The 17672-nt window shown below is 39.5% G+C and overlaps 1 protein-coding gene across 4 annotated transcripts in view; it reads left to right on the top strand.

The window, feature by feature from the left end:
• The first annotated feature begins 5693 nt into the window (after positions 1 to 5693).
• The window catches only part of nedd4l (NEDD4 like E3 ubiquitin protein ligase), a 41290-nt gene continuing 29311 nt past the window's right edge, over positions 5694 to 17672 (top strand). For all 4 annotated transcript variants that reach the window (XM_080304188.1, XM_026173583.2, XM_026173582.2 and 1 more), the window contains exons 1-5: positions 5694 to 6062; positions 7782 to 7855; positions 11782 to 11863; positions 14252 to 14290; positions 14994 to 15047. In XM_080304188.1, the coding sequence (XP_080160314.1) occupies positions 6018 to 6062; positions 7782 to 7855; positions 11782 to 11863; positions 14252 to 14290; positions 14994 to 15047 (294 nt within the window). In that variant the 5' untranslated portion in view covers positions 5694 to 6017. The remainder of the gene's footprint in view (positions 6063 to 7781; positions 7856 to 11781; positions 11864 to 14251; positions 14291 to 14993; positions 15048 to 17672) is intronic.

Here is a 17672-nt window from a genome sequence, read left to right as displayed (position 1 = left end):
CCCCCCCCCCCCCCCCTTATTTGTACACGTGTTTGTGTCACCCTGTGGAATTTGGTTACATGTTATGGTTAAGGTAACGTTCCAGGAAATCAACGATCGCGCAAAGCAAAATAAATGGCCAGGTGTGTTTGTGTGCGAAGGTATACGTTTGGTGGATGCCCTGCACACAAAAACGACATAAACATCAACAACAACATGCATTTGGATTCATTTTTTTTAAACCCCCACATGGTTCATGACAGAGATGACTGTTATTTACCCGCTGTTCATGGTGTTTGTACCCATGTGCTTTAAGTGTCATGCTTTTGTGTGTGCATACGTGTGGTTGTGGGGGCAAATTGCCCGCCCATGTGCTTTTTTTCCATACAAGAATGTAACATGTAATATTCTATCTTTTCTAGTTACATTTCTTTTCTTTTTCCCTTTTTTTTTGCACTTTAATGAAAATCTTGTGAAAGTGCGTCAAAGACTCGGCACTGATGGTTTGGTAAGGGTTACTACCACACAAGTTTCAAGCTGAGGAGAGCCACGGCCTCTTTGCTGCTACCTTAGTAACTTTTACCCCCTCTGTGTATTAACAAACATTGTAAAACACATAATCAGACAATCAGAACAATGTGTCCTGCTAAAACAGCGCTCGTCCTGTCCTCTCACGGGGAGCTGTAAACATTGTAAGGTCTCCCGGTAGGCTTTATTTGAAGTCCTTCTTCCTCTCTTCATAGGCGACACCGTCCGCCCGTGATTCACTGTTTTAATTTATGCTCCAGCCATGTGCGAGTGGAAGATTTGTCCCTACTGTTCCCTCTCTCTCTCTCTCTTTCCATTTTTATTAGCAGCATCAGCCTCAGGCCTTTATACGGGGTCATCCTCACATAGGTTATACACAGGACGAGTCAGCTACCACTAGCCGCAGAGATTGAATGGGAAAGAACTGAGTGCATTTTTTAACTGTATATAAAAAAGAGTAAAACACAAAATTGCACAGAAGCGTGCAAATAACTTGAAAGAATGGCGCATTGTTGAAACTTTACAACAGGATGTAGCATAACCCTGAACATTATGTTCCCGCTTGAAAGACGGCAAGTATCTCTATGTGTATCTCAAAAAAAGATCCCAAACCTGCCGCTGCAGCGTTTGCAGAAATGAATACACTTCTAGCGACTTTGTTTCCAAATCGACTCTGGATGCAGCGAGGATACAGACGGAGACAGGAACAGATTCCTTTCGGGATCTTTAGGGATCGTACGTGTATCCGATCATTGTCTGTTGACGTAAATTTCGTTTCTTCTCATTGTGTTTACTTTCTTGGAAACCACACCTAGAGAGATCTAACAGGCTCAGATGCCAGCCCACATGTGAGTTTATGCCAGAGATGGGGTCCAAAAGAATAGAAGGTCCTGGAAAGCGGTAATGAAATAGGCGCTATTGTGTATATGTCACGATAATAATATTGATAATAAAATGAAAGGCCAGCAGATATTCTATACGCTTTGCATCTATTTGGATATATAAGCGTTGTGAAACCTTGTTGTTGTTCATGCAGTATTTTTATTCCATTTGCAAAATTTCAGTGATTTTTTTTCGCTTTTTTGGGGTTTCTTTTTGAGACCCTTAATATACACAAATATGTACCATATCTGCAATCAATCACTACAAAAATCCTTTCGTATTTTTCTTGTTCAACAAATGAAAACAGCATTATAATGCTTTTGGAGACATCGATGAGCTTCTGAGCGACTCATTCACATCAGAAAAAAACTATTTGTGAGTAATCACACAGTAAAAGCACGCTTTGTGTTGGAGGCCTTCAAACCGAGGCAGCTTGGGAAATCTCTCTTCGTCCCCCTTTTCAGCTCTGCTTACATGCAACAATGTTATATAATATGGCCATCTGCTCTTCCACGTGGATTCAAAACTATCACTGCCACACAGGCATGTGTAAGCCAAGCCAGTCCACATCTGAACAAGGATGCTCCTTGATGGGATGCCCTCCGTTGAATTGCTCACAGGTGCGCGGATTTATAAACCCATTTATACACGTTTCCAATAAACTGCGTCTTTTTGGGGAAGTTGTTTTGGTATGCGAACCTTCGTGTCTGTGCACGTCCGTTTGTGCTGGCGTTGTTGCAGTGGAATAGGCCTGAGGCACGTCAAGCAACCATAGATGAAGGACTGAGGTCCCCCTCGAAAATAACAGCAGCGAAGGGGGGTCTAATTTTCATAGATGTCTGCGCTCTCTTAACTAAAAGCACACCAGTTCGAGGACTGAACGGGTCAAACAAAACAGCAATTACAGCTCTACAGTGGCATCTAGTGTTACTTCCTGGAACTGTTTCTTTTCTAAAGATTAAAGTCTGTTAAATGGACCAAATCAAAGGCTCAAATAAAACAGATCTGCTTTGGCTGATAAAAGCCGGGTGTTTGTCGCAGGCCTGTCTGTATGCTCTGGTAGCTTTTAATTAGGGAAGAAAGCGTCTAGACTGTAGAAGAGGACCGGTGTTGCTCCTGAAAAGTGAAACAAACACACACACACAGACACACAAAAAATCATTTGCAGTCTTCAAATGTTGGCGCGCTATGAATGGAAGATCAATGAAAGACAAACATACCTCATCAGATCATCAGATTCATTTCCTGTATTCATTGCACACATTAGTCAGTGCATAGTGTGCAAGTTGTGATAAGGCTTCTTTAATAACGGGTTTACATGGTGTAATCAATCTATTATTAATGGTTCAGGTATCTGTTACTATGCCAGCTGCACGGTTTGGCATGTCTAACCCTCTAAAGTGCTAACTCTCCTTTAAAGTCTTGAGTCTTCAGCCAACCCTAGACATAATAGTTATAAGTTATAAATCCACCTTTGAAATATTGCCTCAAATTATTGTTAATATGTATGGAGGAGGTCAGGAGAGACGTACAACAATGAGTGTCTACAGCTAACCGTAAAACAGGGTGGAGGGTCTGTCATGATAGGAACTGCATTTTAGCCAGTGGTGTTGGAGATCTTGTCAAAATTGGTGGAATTGTGAATGCAGAAATGCACCATTAGGATTCGATCTGCAATGAAATATCATTTGGAAAGTGTCTGATTATCACCAGCTTTATTTTTCAGTGTCAGTGATCCCAAAACTCAATGCCAGTGTGGTTAAAGCATAGAAAAACACAAAGTGGAACACTATCAGTCAATGATGGGGCTCCCCAGAGCCTGGACATCAATATTACTTGACAGGAAACAGAACAAAAAGGCAGGCAAATTTAAAGAAGAAGAGCTTTGAATGCTCTTCATGAAGCCTGGAGAACTATTCCTAAAGACTACTTAAAGAAACGAAAGGAAATGTTGTCATTTCTTTCTGTCATTGCAAATCATTTACTTGAACAAGCCTCTAATGTGTCGGAGTGTTACCAGAACAGATTTTTTTTTTCCACAGCAGTTCACATAATAGAATAATCGTAATTTTAAGTTTAAGTTTAAGTTTATTCGGTCAACAACAACAGATTAACATTTTACATTTTACATAAAAGTACTCAATCAAACAGTAACCGAAAAAGGAATAGGCTGAAGCCTTGTGGCTTATAATTATCCTGTCCTTTACCCCCATAGGAATAATCAAATCCTTAACCAAGAAAATAAATAACATTGATAAATAAGTTATGTAACAATTTGAAAAGAAATCAATGATAAATCAAGAAATTAAATCAACACAAAATTATTCATCAAGCCAAATTTCTATAACCTTGTATGATACAAATTTTTAAATTCTTCCTGAAAAATGTCTTCAGTTCATCATTAAGTCCATTCCATAATTTCACTCCCAAAACTGACACAAATCTATACTTAACATTGGTTCTCCTTTAGGTATTTCAAACACATAAGACCCTCTCTATCATATTTTCCATCTCTTAGTTGAAACATACTTAAAATACGAATTGGAACATTCTTTTTCATCACTCGATATGTCATTTCTAAAGTTTTAGAATATATAATGTCTATGAATTTTAACATAATGATCCTACAAAAAACTGGTTGGTGGACTCCCTATATCCAACTTTATTTATTATTCTCATGGCTCTTTTTTACAATTTAAAAATTGAATCCTAATATGTTTTGTATGTGTTCCCCCAAATTTCCGCACAATAAGTCATATAAGGCAAACAAAGGCAAGTATACAATAAATAAAGGCAGTTCTTATTCAAAGAGTCTCTTGTTTTATAAAGAATAGAAACAGGCTTGGATAATTTCCATTTCACATGTTCTTTGTGGGGCTTCCAACAAGGTTTATCATCAATAATTACTCCTAAACATTTTGTCTCATATACTCTTTCAATTTCAACATTATTTAAATTCAATTTTACTTTAATATTACTTTTACTACCTCCAAATAACAGAAATTTTGTTTTACTTTCATTCAATGATAGTTTATTAAATACAAACCATCTATTTAACTTCATGAGTTCTGTTTCCACTGTTTTCAGTAATTTCTTTATGTCCTTTCCAGAGCAAAATAAATTTGTATCATCAGCAAACATCACATATTTTAAAGTATCACTGGCTGTACAAATATCATTTATATAAAGTAACAATAACTTAGGTCCCAAAACAGATCCTTGCGGGACTCCACAAGTTACTTTTCTAAGTTTAGATTTCATGTTATTAATACTCACATATTGGAACCTATTATTCAAGTAACTATTTAACCAAAATTGTACATCACCTCTTAAACCATACCTTTCACACTTCTGTAAAAGTAAAGAATGCTCTATCATGTATATCAACCTATTCCAAACTGTTTTTCATCCACAGCCGTTGCAATATTTTCAATAGATTCCATCACAGCTAGAGATGTTGAACGATTTCTTCTGAACCCATACTGATGATCATTCAATAAATCATTTTTATCAATTAAAGAATCTAGTTTGTTTGCAAATAGTTTTTCAAGAATCTTCGAAAATTGAGGCAGTAAAGATACCGGTCTATAATTTGACACAATCTGTTTATCACCAGTTTTATATAATGGGATCACTTTGGCAATTTTCATTTTATCTGGAAAAATTCCAGTTTGAAATGATTTGTTGCAAATATATGTTAACGGTTGAAGGACACTATAAAGAATTTCTTTAATTAGCGACATGTCAAGGTCGTCACAATCCATGGATTTTTTAGACTCCACCAACATACGTGATCGCACATGCAATAAAAGTTATAGTTGTAATTTTACGGTATACAATGAATATACAATACCTGACTCATCTATGAGCTGAGTTAACTCGATTTCCAAAAGTGACTCTCAGTTTTCGCCCATCCTGGACTCAATTAATTTCGTGATCCAGATCAGTACCTGCAGCGGACCAGACCTGCTGCTTGCTGTGACTGCAGCACGTGATTGGCTGCCTGTTACAAGCCCCGCCCACGTCACGATCCCCTTCGGGTTCTCCGTGACGTCAGTTAGGTGGAGATGGTGATATTATATGTGAAAACTATCTTACACATTCTGGCTATTTCAACAGTGAGACATAGTTCTACATAACACAAAAAGAGCGAGAAAAAAATTAAACGACCCACTTAATTTCGACGTCCTCTTCTTATTTAATTGGCCAGCCAGGCGCGTTAGGGAATTCAAGGCGCACTTTATTGGCTGAGTTTGACAGCAATCACGTGTTCTTGGCACACGATTGGCTGAGCTCTTAGGAGGAAGTCAAGTGTCACAACATTTCGGGAGGGATAAGCTCGGAGTTGACAAAAGCGGTTTGCCTCAGTCGAAACATTTCGCTACACTGTAATTTTTTTTTATTTTTTTCATTTCCAAGTTGGGTCCTGGACGGACCACGCGGGAAAGGATTACGTTATCCGGTTGAGAACCAACCACCCGCGGCGTGCCGAGGACTTGCTTTCACAGTGGACTTTACCTTCACAGCTCGGCACAGAGAGGAGAGTGGGACTTTATTGTTCAAGGCTAGCTAGCTAGCTTTGCAAAGCGGCTTGTTTTTGTGTGTATATAGCGTGGACCGCAGGCTATATGGCTGCGAATTACGAACCGATATATGGACTTTCAGAAGATGAGGTAAGCTTTAAACTCAACCGAGCCCATAAAAAGTATACTACAACCAGGAGTCTCTTCAAGAGGGGTGCAGCCAGAGATGGCCAGCGTTAGCCCGATAGGCAAGCTAACAACCCCTTACCCTGGATAACATTCCAGTGTAATGTTCGGCAGCTGTCAGTTCCTCCCTGTCTTCGTGTCCACTAGTTTTCTCAGCTCATTTTCAGTAGCACTTTCACCACTGTGCCTACAGTCGTGAACCCAAGCAGTCCAAGTTAGTCAGCAGCCTCTGTTGGTTCGTTCCATCCTCGGTTTAATTCAATTTATGGGCGACTTGGAGCTTAACCGCTACCTCGCAATGCTCTGTTGAATCCCAGATGTGCAGAAGGGAAACCGACCGATTTCTCGGGTGCGATGGCTCGATCCCGGTACAAGCTCGACCGCTGTGTCAGATTTAAAAACTACCTCTTGTTTGTAATCGTGGCTGCCTGATAAGTGAGGTGATCTTGGATGTAGACGACTGAGTTGCCATGGCATTCAGATTTACATAAAGCATGTAGCCATTAATTATGAAATAATTCAAGCGTTATTGTTTTTTGTTTTTGTTTTTAATACTGCAGCATCATAGTCACGAGTCAAACATTGGGCATCTATGTATATCTCCAAACATTTTTTTTTAAATAGGGGAGCTGTTATATGTGAGATCGGAGCAGTGTACTCTCAAATGGCAAGCAGTGTGGAATTTTTTTTTTTTTTTGGATAATCCTGGTGGACAGCTAAAAATATATCTTTAATGGTTTCTCAAAGGGGAAATAGGGGTGTGACTCTTGATTGTTGAATTTGCACTCTGGCTGCATTTGACTCATCTGTCAGTCTGACCAGGAAGGATGTAAGAGGGTTCAGCTTCAGCAATTCACTGAATCTGTGTTACGTAGATGCACTTTGAACCCTGTGACGTTAGTTTCTCTAACATCTATGTAGGGATTGGCCGATTTAGCTCCCGATTATCAATATTGGTTATATTAGCCACTGGTAATTTGTTCTGTCACTTCAAGTTTTTAGTATGTTATGTGACTTAAATGTTTCAGCGACAGCAAAGAGGAAACAAATACCAACAGCACCACCAAAATCATTATATCTAGGGGAAGGATCTTTATTGGCTAGAAAATATTTTTAACATCGGGTTTGAAATGTTGGCGTAGAATTTAGGTGCCTTCTTATGTTAACATTGTATTTATTATAATTTTTTTTAGTAATCATGATAGCTCTGGGGTACCCTGCTGACATGAGGCTTGTCTGTAAAAACTTCCCTCACACACACTAAACAGATGGGGATAGTATTCATTGATGATTATACCATGAAACAAAGCATTTACTGTGATCATGAGGTAAACATTCAGTAAGGCACCCCACTCCCCTTTTCTTCTCACTTTGTCATCTGGTGTTATGCTAACATCATTAACTATGTCAGAGACTTCCCCAGTAAATTAATTGCCGCTGCAGTGACTTGGAGAAAAGTGTAGTCACAGCCTGGCATGAGGTGGTTTAGCATATTAAGTGTCTACATATTTTCGGATACTGCGTTTGAGTTTTGGTGCCAAGTTACAAACGGCCATTTATTTATAGGTGAGCTTTATTGATTTAAAAGGCAGCTCATTGCAGCTGGCTGCTTGAAATATCTTAGATGACTTAACTTAGCTGATTAAATGTTTTGACCCATCATCTCTTTCCCTCTGTCTGCAGCATGAAACACGAGTGTTACGGGTTAAGGTCATTGCAGGAATTGATCTGGCGAAGAAAGACATCCTTGGAGCCAGGTGCGTATCATGGAATTTCTGAGAAAATGTCAGAAGATACTGTTTTTGTGTTAATAATAGAAGTGTTAGGTTGCTTTCCTGCTGTCATTGTGAAGGTCTGGTGAGTGGACTTGGGCTTCTTTCTTTCTGGTGCTCTACATGTTCTCTTCCTTCACAAAACTAGGTCTTTTGAGGCCTTCAACATTGCATACACATCATCACAGTTTAGATGGGTCATGCCAAACATGTCAGCTACTTCACTCACTAATAATGATTCGCCATGGATCATTACATGAAGAAATCCATGCTTAAGGAAAACTAGACAGACCTTAGTTGTAGTATTGTGTTTAGCATCCCAACTCTTTGGGGTTCTCCTTCTAGCCAGTCGTTTTTAACCTTGAGCAGCACAGTGTTATGCACAGTTCCTACATTCCTTCTAGTTACAGACCTTGCACCTCAAGTGTTAATCAATGATTTCCATCCTGCCTCTCCTATCCTACTCATAACCCACCTCTGTTACCCTTCTTCCAGATAAAAGAGCTTGACTAATTCTTATACATGCCACATACCTTCCCACATGTGGGAACACAGTGTGGTTAAACTTTTGATGATCTCTGAAGCGTTATGTCCATCAATATCTCCCTCCCATGTGTGAGTCTGTGAAGTGCAACAGACTGTTAATACAGTTTTTACATGATGTTACATAATAACTTTAGTTATTGTAATTTTATTTTTGTTAAGCAGTGTAACTTCTGCTCCTTGAATTTTAATTACCCACAGCTTTGCTTTTGCTCTAATAATATGCTGAATGACTCGCTGTCACTTCTATCAACACCACCTCTGCCATCCTGCTGGCTGTTGTTGTATTTTTCCATGTGCCAATCAGAGACTTTCTTCTTAATTTGAAACTAGCTTTCTAGTGTCAAACTAAACATGGAATATTTATTATGCTGAAGCGCAAACTTCCATTAGAAATAGCAATGACCAGTAAGTCACTTAAATGGCACAGCACTTCAGCTGAAGAGATCTAAATCTTAACATGTGACAGCTTTTTGCTGTTATAGGTCTTTTAGCTACATGTTATTGAATGCCTGAGTAGGTTTGCAAATGTGATTGCAATGCAAAACATGTAGCAAGACTTCACAGGACAGACTCACTGAAGATTGCTTATCATCATTCTTTAAAGTAACATGTTGCATGAGGCTGTAAAGAAATATTTAACTATATTAAACTGTATATCTGTCTGAAATCACCACAGGAGCACTGGAAGCCTCTTCTGAATTTGAGCTCTGTGCCTACTGTTGATCACAGTAATGTATCTGAACTGTAAGAATGCAGACATTGTTTGAGGAAGAGCTTGGCATGTGTAGCACTGTGTGAGTGCTACTCGCATGCCAGAGTGCATGTGTTAGCATCCTGATGCCCTGCTGGCAGGACAGCTCAGCCTGGCTCAGGAGAAAGCTGAACTGTAATGCAGTGCACTGAATGAGGTCTTGATGTGTGGCTAGCTACCACAGGAGACAGTGCTGACTTGGCAGTCTGTCACCTCATAAGATGCTCAAACAGTTCCAGCCTGTTCTTTTCTTCTTTTTGCTCCAAATGTGTTCCTGTCGGTTCTCCTTTGTGGCTCGTGTGTTACATTCTGTTGTTTCAGATTAAATGAAACACTCTGAGGTTTTGTTTTCACCGTTTTTGTGCGGCGATGAGAGAAACTCAAGGAAGTAACTTCAAAGAACAAGTGTACGGGGCTATGCTTTGATTCCGGCTGCTTTTGGTATCTTTAATCTTGTGTTGACCACAAGTAGCCTTTCTCCCACCCTTAGAAGGATTTTTGCTCATAGAAGGAAGGAGACAAGAAGTCTCCGTGCAGCTGGGATACAGTGGTCTCATTGTTTTTGTTTAATCGCAACATATCATAGAACCACACAAACACACAATTAGAAGCTGTGGGGTTCCTGAAGAGGTTAACTAGCAGCACCTGTTTTGCCTAGGGTATGTTTGCAACTCCTTCAATATCCGTCTGTCTGCCCGTCTAATTTCGTTCTTATTCTTTTGTTTTATCTCAACTGCTTCCTTCAAATGAAAGTAAGACTGCACTGTAGCTGCGAAATTGAATTGCTGATTAGGTCAGTCCTAATGCTATGGTTACTGATTATGTCTGAATAGATTTAAAACCCATTCTCTAATATTTTGATATTTAAAAAGTGTTTAAAATCCTGTATTTAACCTTATACTAAGCAGTTCTTGCTAAGCAGCCACAATTGTAGCTCCTGAGACCACAAGAGGTTATTACAGGATGCTGTGGCAGTAAATTCTGTGAAGGGTGCTGAAATGTGCCATGTGGGTCGTGCCAGAAACCCCAAATCATCATCTCGACACAAAACGGCAATCGCACCATTCACCTGTGTCAACTCAGCATACTGCTAATTTGACCAAAGACACCTGAAGCCGAAGCAGTCGCGTTCTTGACTGCAGTGGTTTGAAGAGTAAGTAGCAGGGGAAGGGTTATTGTAGTAGTAGTAGGCAGTTATTGAGTTGCCTAAATTGCCCTACTAACATTATCTTCCACATCATCTTTATATACCACAGATAACAGTGTCTGGTGGTGGCTAACACGTATATTAGCTGTGTTGATACCACTTAATTTCAGTTCTTTTCATCATGTTGGGTAACAGCTAAGGTGTGTGAATATATTTTAATGATTTAAAGTCTGGACTTGGCTCTCTTGATTGGAATCCAGGTTACATATTGATGAGATATCAAGTTGGCAAGTCACCACTCATTTGTAATGCAGGTAATATGCATCTGTTAATAAGTTACAGTTGCTTTTATAAATTGTGGACTGTGAGGTACCAATTAAAGTGTATTACATTTGCTTTCACTGAATAAATCTCTAATGTCAATATAGTCATCTCTCTTCTAACACTACTAGAGAAACTAATTTGAACCTGCAAATCCAGAAAAGTGTAATTCACACCAAACTGTCTCTGCAGCACAAATATCTTATTACATTAGGTTGAGCAAAGGAAAAACAAAGTCTGTGCAGAAACCCTGCTGTTGCTTAGCTTCTTTCTTGCTTTACTCTTTGTTTTTCTTTTTCTTTTTTTTAACCTCCAAACTCTAGCTTTCAGTAAACCTAGTTGATTAACTTGATCAATAAAAAGTTGTTAACACAGAGGATGCTTTAAGATATCCTATTTAGATATACAAATGCACAAATAAAAGCATCGTCTGTGTTAATTGCGTTGTAATTTTAACGTGAAAGTTTCATGTAGGACTATGTAACTTTGCAAAGTCACCCCCTCCACATGTACACAGACCTTTTAAATAGTCAGTTCTCCCAGGGAAGGGTTTTGCAAAGTGTGACACGGTACCAGGTGTTGCCTGCTGTGACTAACATCAGGTTAATTGGTCTTCGCAGTGAACAGTAGATCGCCGCTCAGACCAGAGCTCACTGGAGATTTCTACCCTGTCAGCACCTTCAAATAAGCCACGTGGGGAGTTTTAAATAGCACAGTCACACATGGTCTGCTTATTGTGTGTACTTCTCTCCTCAAAACGTTTAGCTGTTTCTATTTTTAGCAGTCTTTACCAATAAGACAGGATTTTTATTTCTCAGGATACTCAAATGGAAGGAGTGTCTAACTAAGGCGCACCAATTGCAATTTTCTTTTTCTTCTAAGTGTGAACTGTCTACACTGGAACTATAACTGATTGCATTGAGAAAAAAAAACTTAATTTGTTTGTATATGCTAATATGTAATTTGCTTTGGTCTTTTATCACTTTGGAAATCATTGTTTTGATATGGAAATTAAATGTAATATGAAATGTATGTATCCTATTTATTATAGATGTGTGCTGTTTTTGGTAAATATGTATTGCTGGGAGCAGATGGTTTGAATTTGGATATGCTTCCGACTTTTTTTTTTCTGCTTTGGTTTTGCAGTGATCCTTATGTCAAGCTTTCCCTCTATGTTGCTGATGAAACTAGAGAGCTTGCCCTAGTCCAAACAAAAACGATTAAAAAGGTAAGTCCATAAGTAAACAGTGACTTTGAAGCATTGAACTGTAGCATGTTTAGTCTGATGTTTGTTGTCTTAGAGGTCCTGTTTATGTCTTGGATGACGCAGTCACAAGTGGACAGCTACTCTGCAAATAAACATGGAGCCTACAGAAGTTTTGCAAACCTGCTTAATTATTCAGGGTCTCAAATTAAAGTCTAATTAATCTTGACTCAAAACAGTGTGCTGCTCTATGTTCATTTTACAGCCGGTCTCACCAGCAGGGCACCTGTTGCTAATGGGAGAACTATTATAAATGGCAGAAGCTAACGGGAAATGGGCAGTAGTTTGGAGATATTTCATGCTATCACACTAATGTGCTGGTGAGATTTCTTATCGTGTACATTTACAGTTGTAAACAGAGTTGTTGGGAATAAGTCTGTTAGCCAGTACTAGTGCAGGAGGACGTTGTGTTTCTCCACTGGTAGGAAGAACACTGATTGTGTAGGCGTTCTTTAAATGTGGCTCCAGATAAATTTATGTACACACTGCTAAAACAAGCGAATGGCATTGTGTAGCCCACGGCATATCTGAATATGGTGTGAGCAGTTAAATCTGCGTGTGCATTCCTACACCTGTACTTGGAGGTTTCTCCTTGTGATTGGATCACCCAAGATGCATGTTAATTCCAGGTGAGAACAGAGCCGTAGCTTTATTCCTTAGTCACACACACTCCGTCACCAATGGCAGCAGACTGCTATGCAAGAAGTAATCTGGAGTTCATTGTACTGCCTGATGGTGCTTTGGCACATGGAGGGATCGAATGGCCAGCCCCTATATTAGTGGAGAGCTCGCTCGACCACCTGAGCCTTGAAAGCCCAATGACCTCTAATGAACCTACTTGTATTGCTTGGCTAGCTTGGCCACTCCTGCCAAACTAATCTACTTCCACACCTGCACTTTAGATGGGCCTTTTCAGCCACTTAAATGTGCACTTATTGAGTCCCTTTTAAAGTCACAGGTGTGGGATCACAGATCATCTTAATACCAACACACACTCCCTACCCCCACACCTACCAATCAAGGCAAAGCTCCAGAAAGGCACAAAAAGGTGGTGCTTCCTTTATCTGTTCAGGACAGGGAGACACTGGTCGAGCTCTTCCCCCATGGCCTCTTTTTGAGGAGGAAATCTCTTCACAGCAGGGGGAGCTATTACTTGCCATTATTGTAAACCCAGGACAGGAGACGTTTCCAATTCAAAGGAAGCTGTAATTTGAGTGGAAGTGCATATTGATTTCCAGGATTTTTGAATTTTCTGAGCTGCATGGTTTAAATTTGATCTGAAATGTATTGGGTTCTGCTGCACTCCATTTTATTCTTTTCTGAGGCTGTACTTTATAATGTGCAGGGGTTAAACTTTAAAGCATAGCTTGACTCAGTTTCTTACTTCCTGGTAGTAAAGTTGGTTATAAGAAGCTGCCAACGAAAGCCTGTGTTGGAGTCAAGCAGCTCAGGCCTACATGCAGCCAAACATATGCTGCCAGTGGCCATGGTTTTCTTTATAGGATATAAATAGCTGACAATAGTACTGCTATGTGGAGCAGAAAAAGAAGCAGTGGTGCTTCGCTCTTCTGTGGGCTTCATGTGTCTTTAAGTGGGACACCTTTGATGGCATCTTTGTTGTTGAAGCTAAGAGTTTGGCTTGTGGCAAGATGACATGAAAAAAATGGGATATGACAAAGAAATAAAAAGCCAATCTGAGGCAAACATCAGTATCTAGATGATGCCCTGAGCACAGAAGAGCTGAGGCTAGGCTGTTCTGGATATTTTTGTTTTTGTTTTTGCCTTGTGAGCTGCAGATTTCATTAATATTGTTCATCCAAGTACAGCGAGTTAATTTGTAATTGTGGTATCTCAGTAGTTTTAGTACAGATGTTATTTTATCGCTGCTGTAAAACATTTAATGTTTATTATTCAGTGTAACTTGTGAAATTCAGGTTTCATTGACATTTGAGTGTTTAAGTCATTTGAGTCACCAAAGGAATTTTAATGAGAACTGTCACTTAGTTCCCAGTCTAATAAAAACATCAAATGTGTGAGGCAGAAGGAGAGTGGATTGGAGGGGGGTGTAACTGCTGAGCTGATGCATCCAGAAAGTGGGTGAAAATCCTCACGCCTGTTAATCTGAAGGCTTATTCTTATCACAGGAGCAAGTTTGCTACAAACCTCCTCTAACAATATAAGAGAGGATCATTGGCATGCCAGATAGAGCCAAATTTTGCACGTGGCCTCTCTTCTCTCACTCTGAGTGGGATGCTTTTCATACATCTGTTCTCTTTTCTGTGTAAACTAATGATGCTGTTTATTGTGTTTTAATGCAGTTATTCATTGTGGCTTCTGTACACTGTGTTTCAGACCCTCAACCCAAAATGGAACGAAGAATTCTACTTTAGAGTGAGTTCAGATTTTGAAATGCTTTCGTGAATGATGATTATTATTTTTATTTATTTTTGCTTTGACGGTCTGTTATTGCTCTACTTTGGAGCAGGAGTTGTATAGCTGTGAATCTTTGGTTGCAGTTTAACATGGCGATGAAACCCACGTCTTCCACCCCTGTAATCAAACAGGACGTTATAAGTATAGTGACATGATAACTCTAGACTGAGGGTGTTTAGTTCAGTTCAGTTTGTTAGGTGGTGTTGATAGGCATCTATAATTCAAGTTTTTTTAAATCAATAACATTTTGTGAAATTAAAACGATAGAATAGTTTATAAGATTTCATGGGTGAATAAATGATACAAATTGGTCATTTCCTGTTGTTAGGTAGTTAAGTTGCATAATGATGTCATAATGTGCAATATGGATAACAGCCTTTTAAGAGTATAAGCTGTACCTTTGTGTCAACTTTGATTGCTCAACTCCTGATAGTGTAGGAATTGTTTGCAAGGAAACAGATTTTGTGTATTATAGTAAAATGAGTACAGCTTAGGCTTCTGTTTCGATAATTAGACAGCTGACTGCCTTCTAAGACTCTGCACAGTTTTAAATGATTACAAAACAAAAAGCAAGCAGCCAGTTACCCGCAAATGCACATACACTTTGACATAAACAGCAAGCAACGTCTCTAACATCTTCCTTATTTTGTTGCTCCCACAGGTGTGTCCACAGAATCATAGGCTACTCTTTGAGGTGTTCGATGAAAACAGATTGGTAAGATTTCCACTTTTGTAGATTTATTTAGTTGTCTCGTGTCGTTTAATCTGCTTCGTGCAATCTGTTCTCCTTGGAAATATTTGCACAATATATTGTCTTTCATTTAATGTCCTATGGTGATAATTTGCTTTCCAGTAGCACTTTATTTTGTTCTCTAGTCTCAGTTACGCCAATAAAACATAATGACTGTAAAACTGATATTGCTAAATTTGTCTCAACCAGTTCTGCTTTCATTATACCGCAGAGATTTTCAATAACTTAGGAGACGTTTTATTGACTTTGTCTGCCCTCCCTCGTGTGTTAACAGTTTTCGAGATGTGAACCATTTTCCCAGTTTAACATGACATGATTTCAGCTTTAGGCTTTGTAGATTATAAACAGCGTACAGTTTGTTTGACTGCTAGTTTCGGTACTCTGCTTTCAGACTGTAATCCACTAACAGCTCCTACATTCCTCTTATGTCAAATTTCTCAGATTTCCCCCACAGACGAGAACACTGGTTTCCTTGACTTGTGAAATTAAAACCCCTTTTAGGCCCTCAGTTGCCTTGACAACTAAATTAAATGTCTGCACATTGTCAATTCTTGCAGTGAGTAAAACCATCACAAATAGGTCTTGTAATCAATTTACTAATTCACTCTTGGCTCTAAACGTCACCTTGGTTGGAGTATCTTCAGAGAAGGCGTGCATAAGAGAAGTGGTTGCTGACACTGTGGAGTCATTGTTCTGTAGAATAAGCAAAAGGCTCTGCTAGCAGTGTTATTTGTTTCCTATGTCTTCTCAGTAACTCTGGGTCCTGGGTTTGATGTTGTATAAAACAAACAGCGGATGCAGCCCAACATAGTTTTGGTGATCTTGGCTGGATAAGGCACATTCTGTCGGGGCCTCTCAGATTCAGGGCTGTTGCTGAGGACCATCGTGGGAGGTTAAAACATTTGGGATTTGTTTGGGGAGTGTCTTTTTGTAACAACACGATCTCTAGTTTTATTTCTAGGTGAACCATATAAAGACATGACTATTTCATTGATCTAAGCATGTAACACATGTCTAACTTGCTCATTTGCACTCCGTCCCTTCTAAAAAGTGCAGCTCTAATTTTCCTTCAGTACAGTGAACACTTTCTGTATAAGAGGATGAGACGAGAGCACAGCACAGGCAGCCTCAAGCACGGTCCTCTCCTTATATGTCCGAAGAGGTGCTTTTTGTCTTTCTCTTGGTGCGTGCCAAGGCAGCTCCCCCACCACTGGTCAGCATTTCGTTTTGTACTGGAGCATAGTACAAATATAAGAGAACTATGTATGACACTGATGGTTGAATTTGAAGAAGCGGCTGAATAGACCTACAGCACAGTGCAGTTTGAAGCAGGCATGTTATGTCATTTGGCAAGCTGGGCTCGCTGCCATTGGACCACACATTGGCATTTTGTTTCTTTTATACAGAACATTCCCCATAACATTTCTCACACAGACACACATTTATTGACTGTGCCTAACACTGCAGGCAGTGTGTCATCACTAAGTGTAACTGGCTGCCAAGCCGTGAGTCTTCCTGTATTACAGTGTCTTTCTTTTGGCTTCTTTGTCCAGTCAGTATTGTTTCTTGATGCCCTCTTGTCCACAATGCAGACCTTTGATATTTATTTCTTTTTTTCATTCGTTTGAAATACTACAGGCTGCTGGTTGCAACTTGTTTTTTGAAAAAGATAAGGTGGCGCACTGTGGTCTAAGCCATAGGTTGAACCAGTCCAAGCGGTTGAAACAAGGCAGTTACTTTTCAAGCGTGTAGCTCTGAAATGGCAAGTTGTGATAGGGGCTTTGTCAGTTCTGTGCACGGAGGCGGATGACTCCCCCACTAACTCTGGCTTCAGGGCAAAGTAGTCGAACTCCCACTTTTTCACATGATGATGCTGTGGTGAATCAAATTGTAGGAGCTTTTTTACATTAATGTACAGTATGTTGCAAACAAAGCGTCTTTTTCTGTGTTGTAACTTGGAGTTAGGCATTAGAATTTGTGCATGATTTCATTCAGCATTACAGGCTAGGATCACAGCCAAGTTGTGTCTCGGACTGCTTTTGGATGCAAAAGGAATGACCTATAAAAGCAGCGTCAAATGTTTGGCTGTGTATGGCAGGCATTGCATATTTATTCTGTTTCAAGTAGACATGCCTTTTCCGAGTGAGGACCATGCTGTTCTGTGATCTGTCAGATACTCTGCTCTTTACTCTCAATCTCACTTTTTTTTTCTTGATCCATTTTTAGCACCAACTTCCTTATGCTTCTTTTTTTCTGTTTCCAAGCTGCAAGACATTACAGGATAAATTATATGCTCCAGACTTGGTGTTGAATTTTTGACATGATTGGCACCAAATGGCAATTGGTGATCAATTAACAAGTAACCTTGCTGTGAATCTAGAATCTAGAAGTTATTGATGCTTTCCTTTTCCCTTCCATTTCTTTCTGCTCCTTCAGTTCACAGCATGTCTTTTCCAGAACAGGCTGATTGCAGGCAGCACTGAATGATTGGAACCGTTCAATGCCGAAGGAGTTGAGTGGGAGCAAATAAACAGCTGACTGGCATTGCCAACATTGCTGCACTCTTTTTCGTAATAATGCTCTAATTTT

The sequence above is a fragment of the Astatotilapia calliptera genome, chromosome 7 (genome assembly GCF_964374335.1).
Source record: "Astatotilapia calliptera chromosome 7, fAstCal68.1, whole genome shotgun sequence".
In the NCBI taxonomy this organism is placed as follows: Eukaryota; Metazoa; Chordata; class Actinopteri; order Cichliformes; family Cichlidae; genus Astatotilapia; species Astatotilapia calliptera.
The sequence above is the reverse complement of the archived record's forward strand: the minus strand, read 5'-3'. Positions and strand labels throughout refer to the sequence as shown.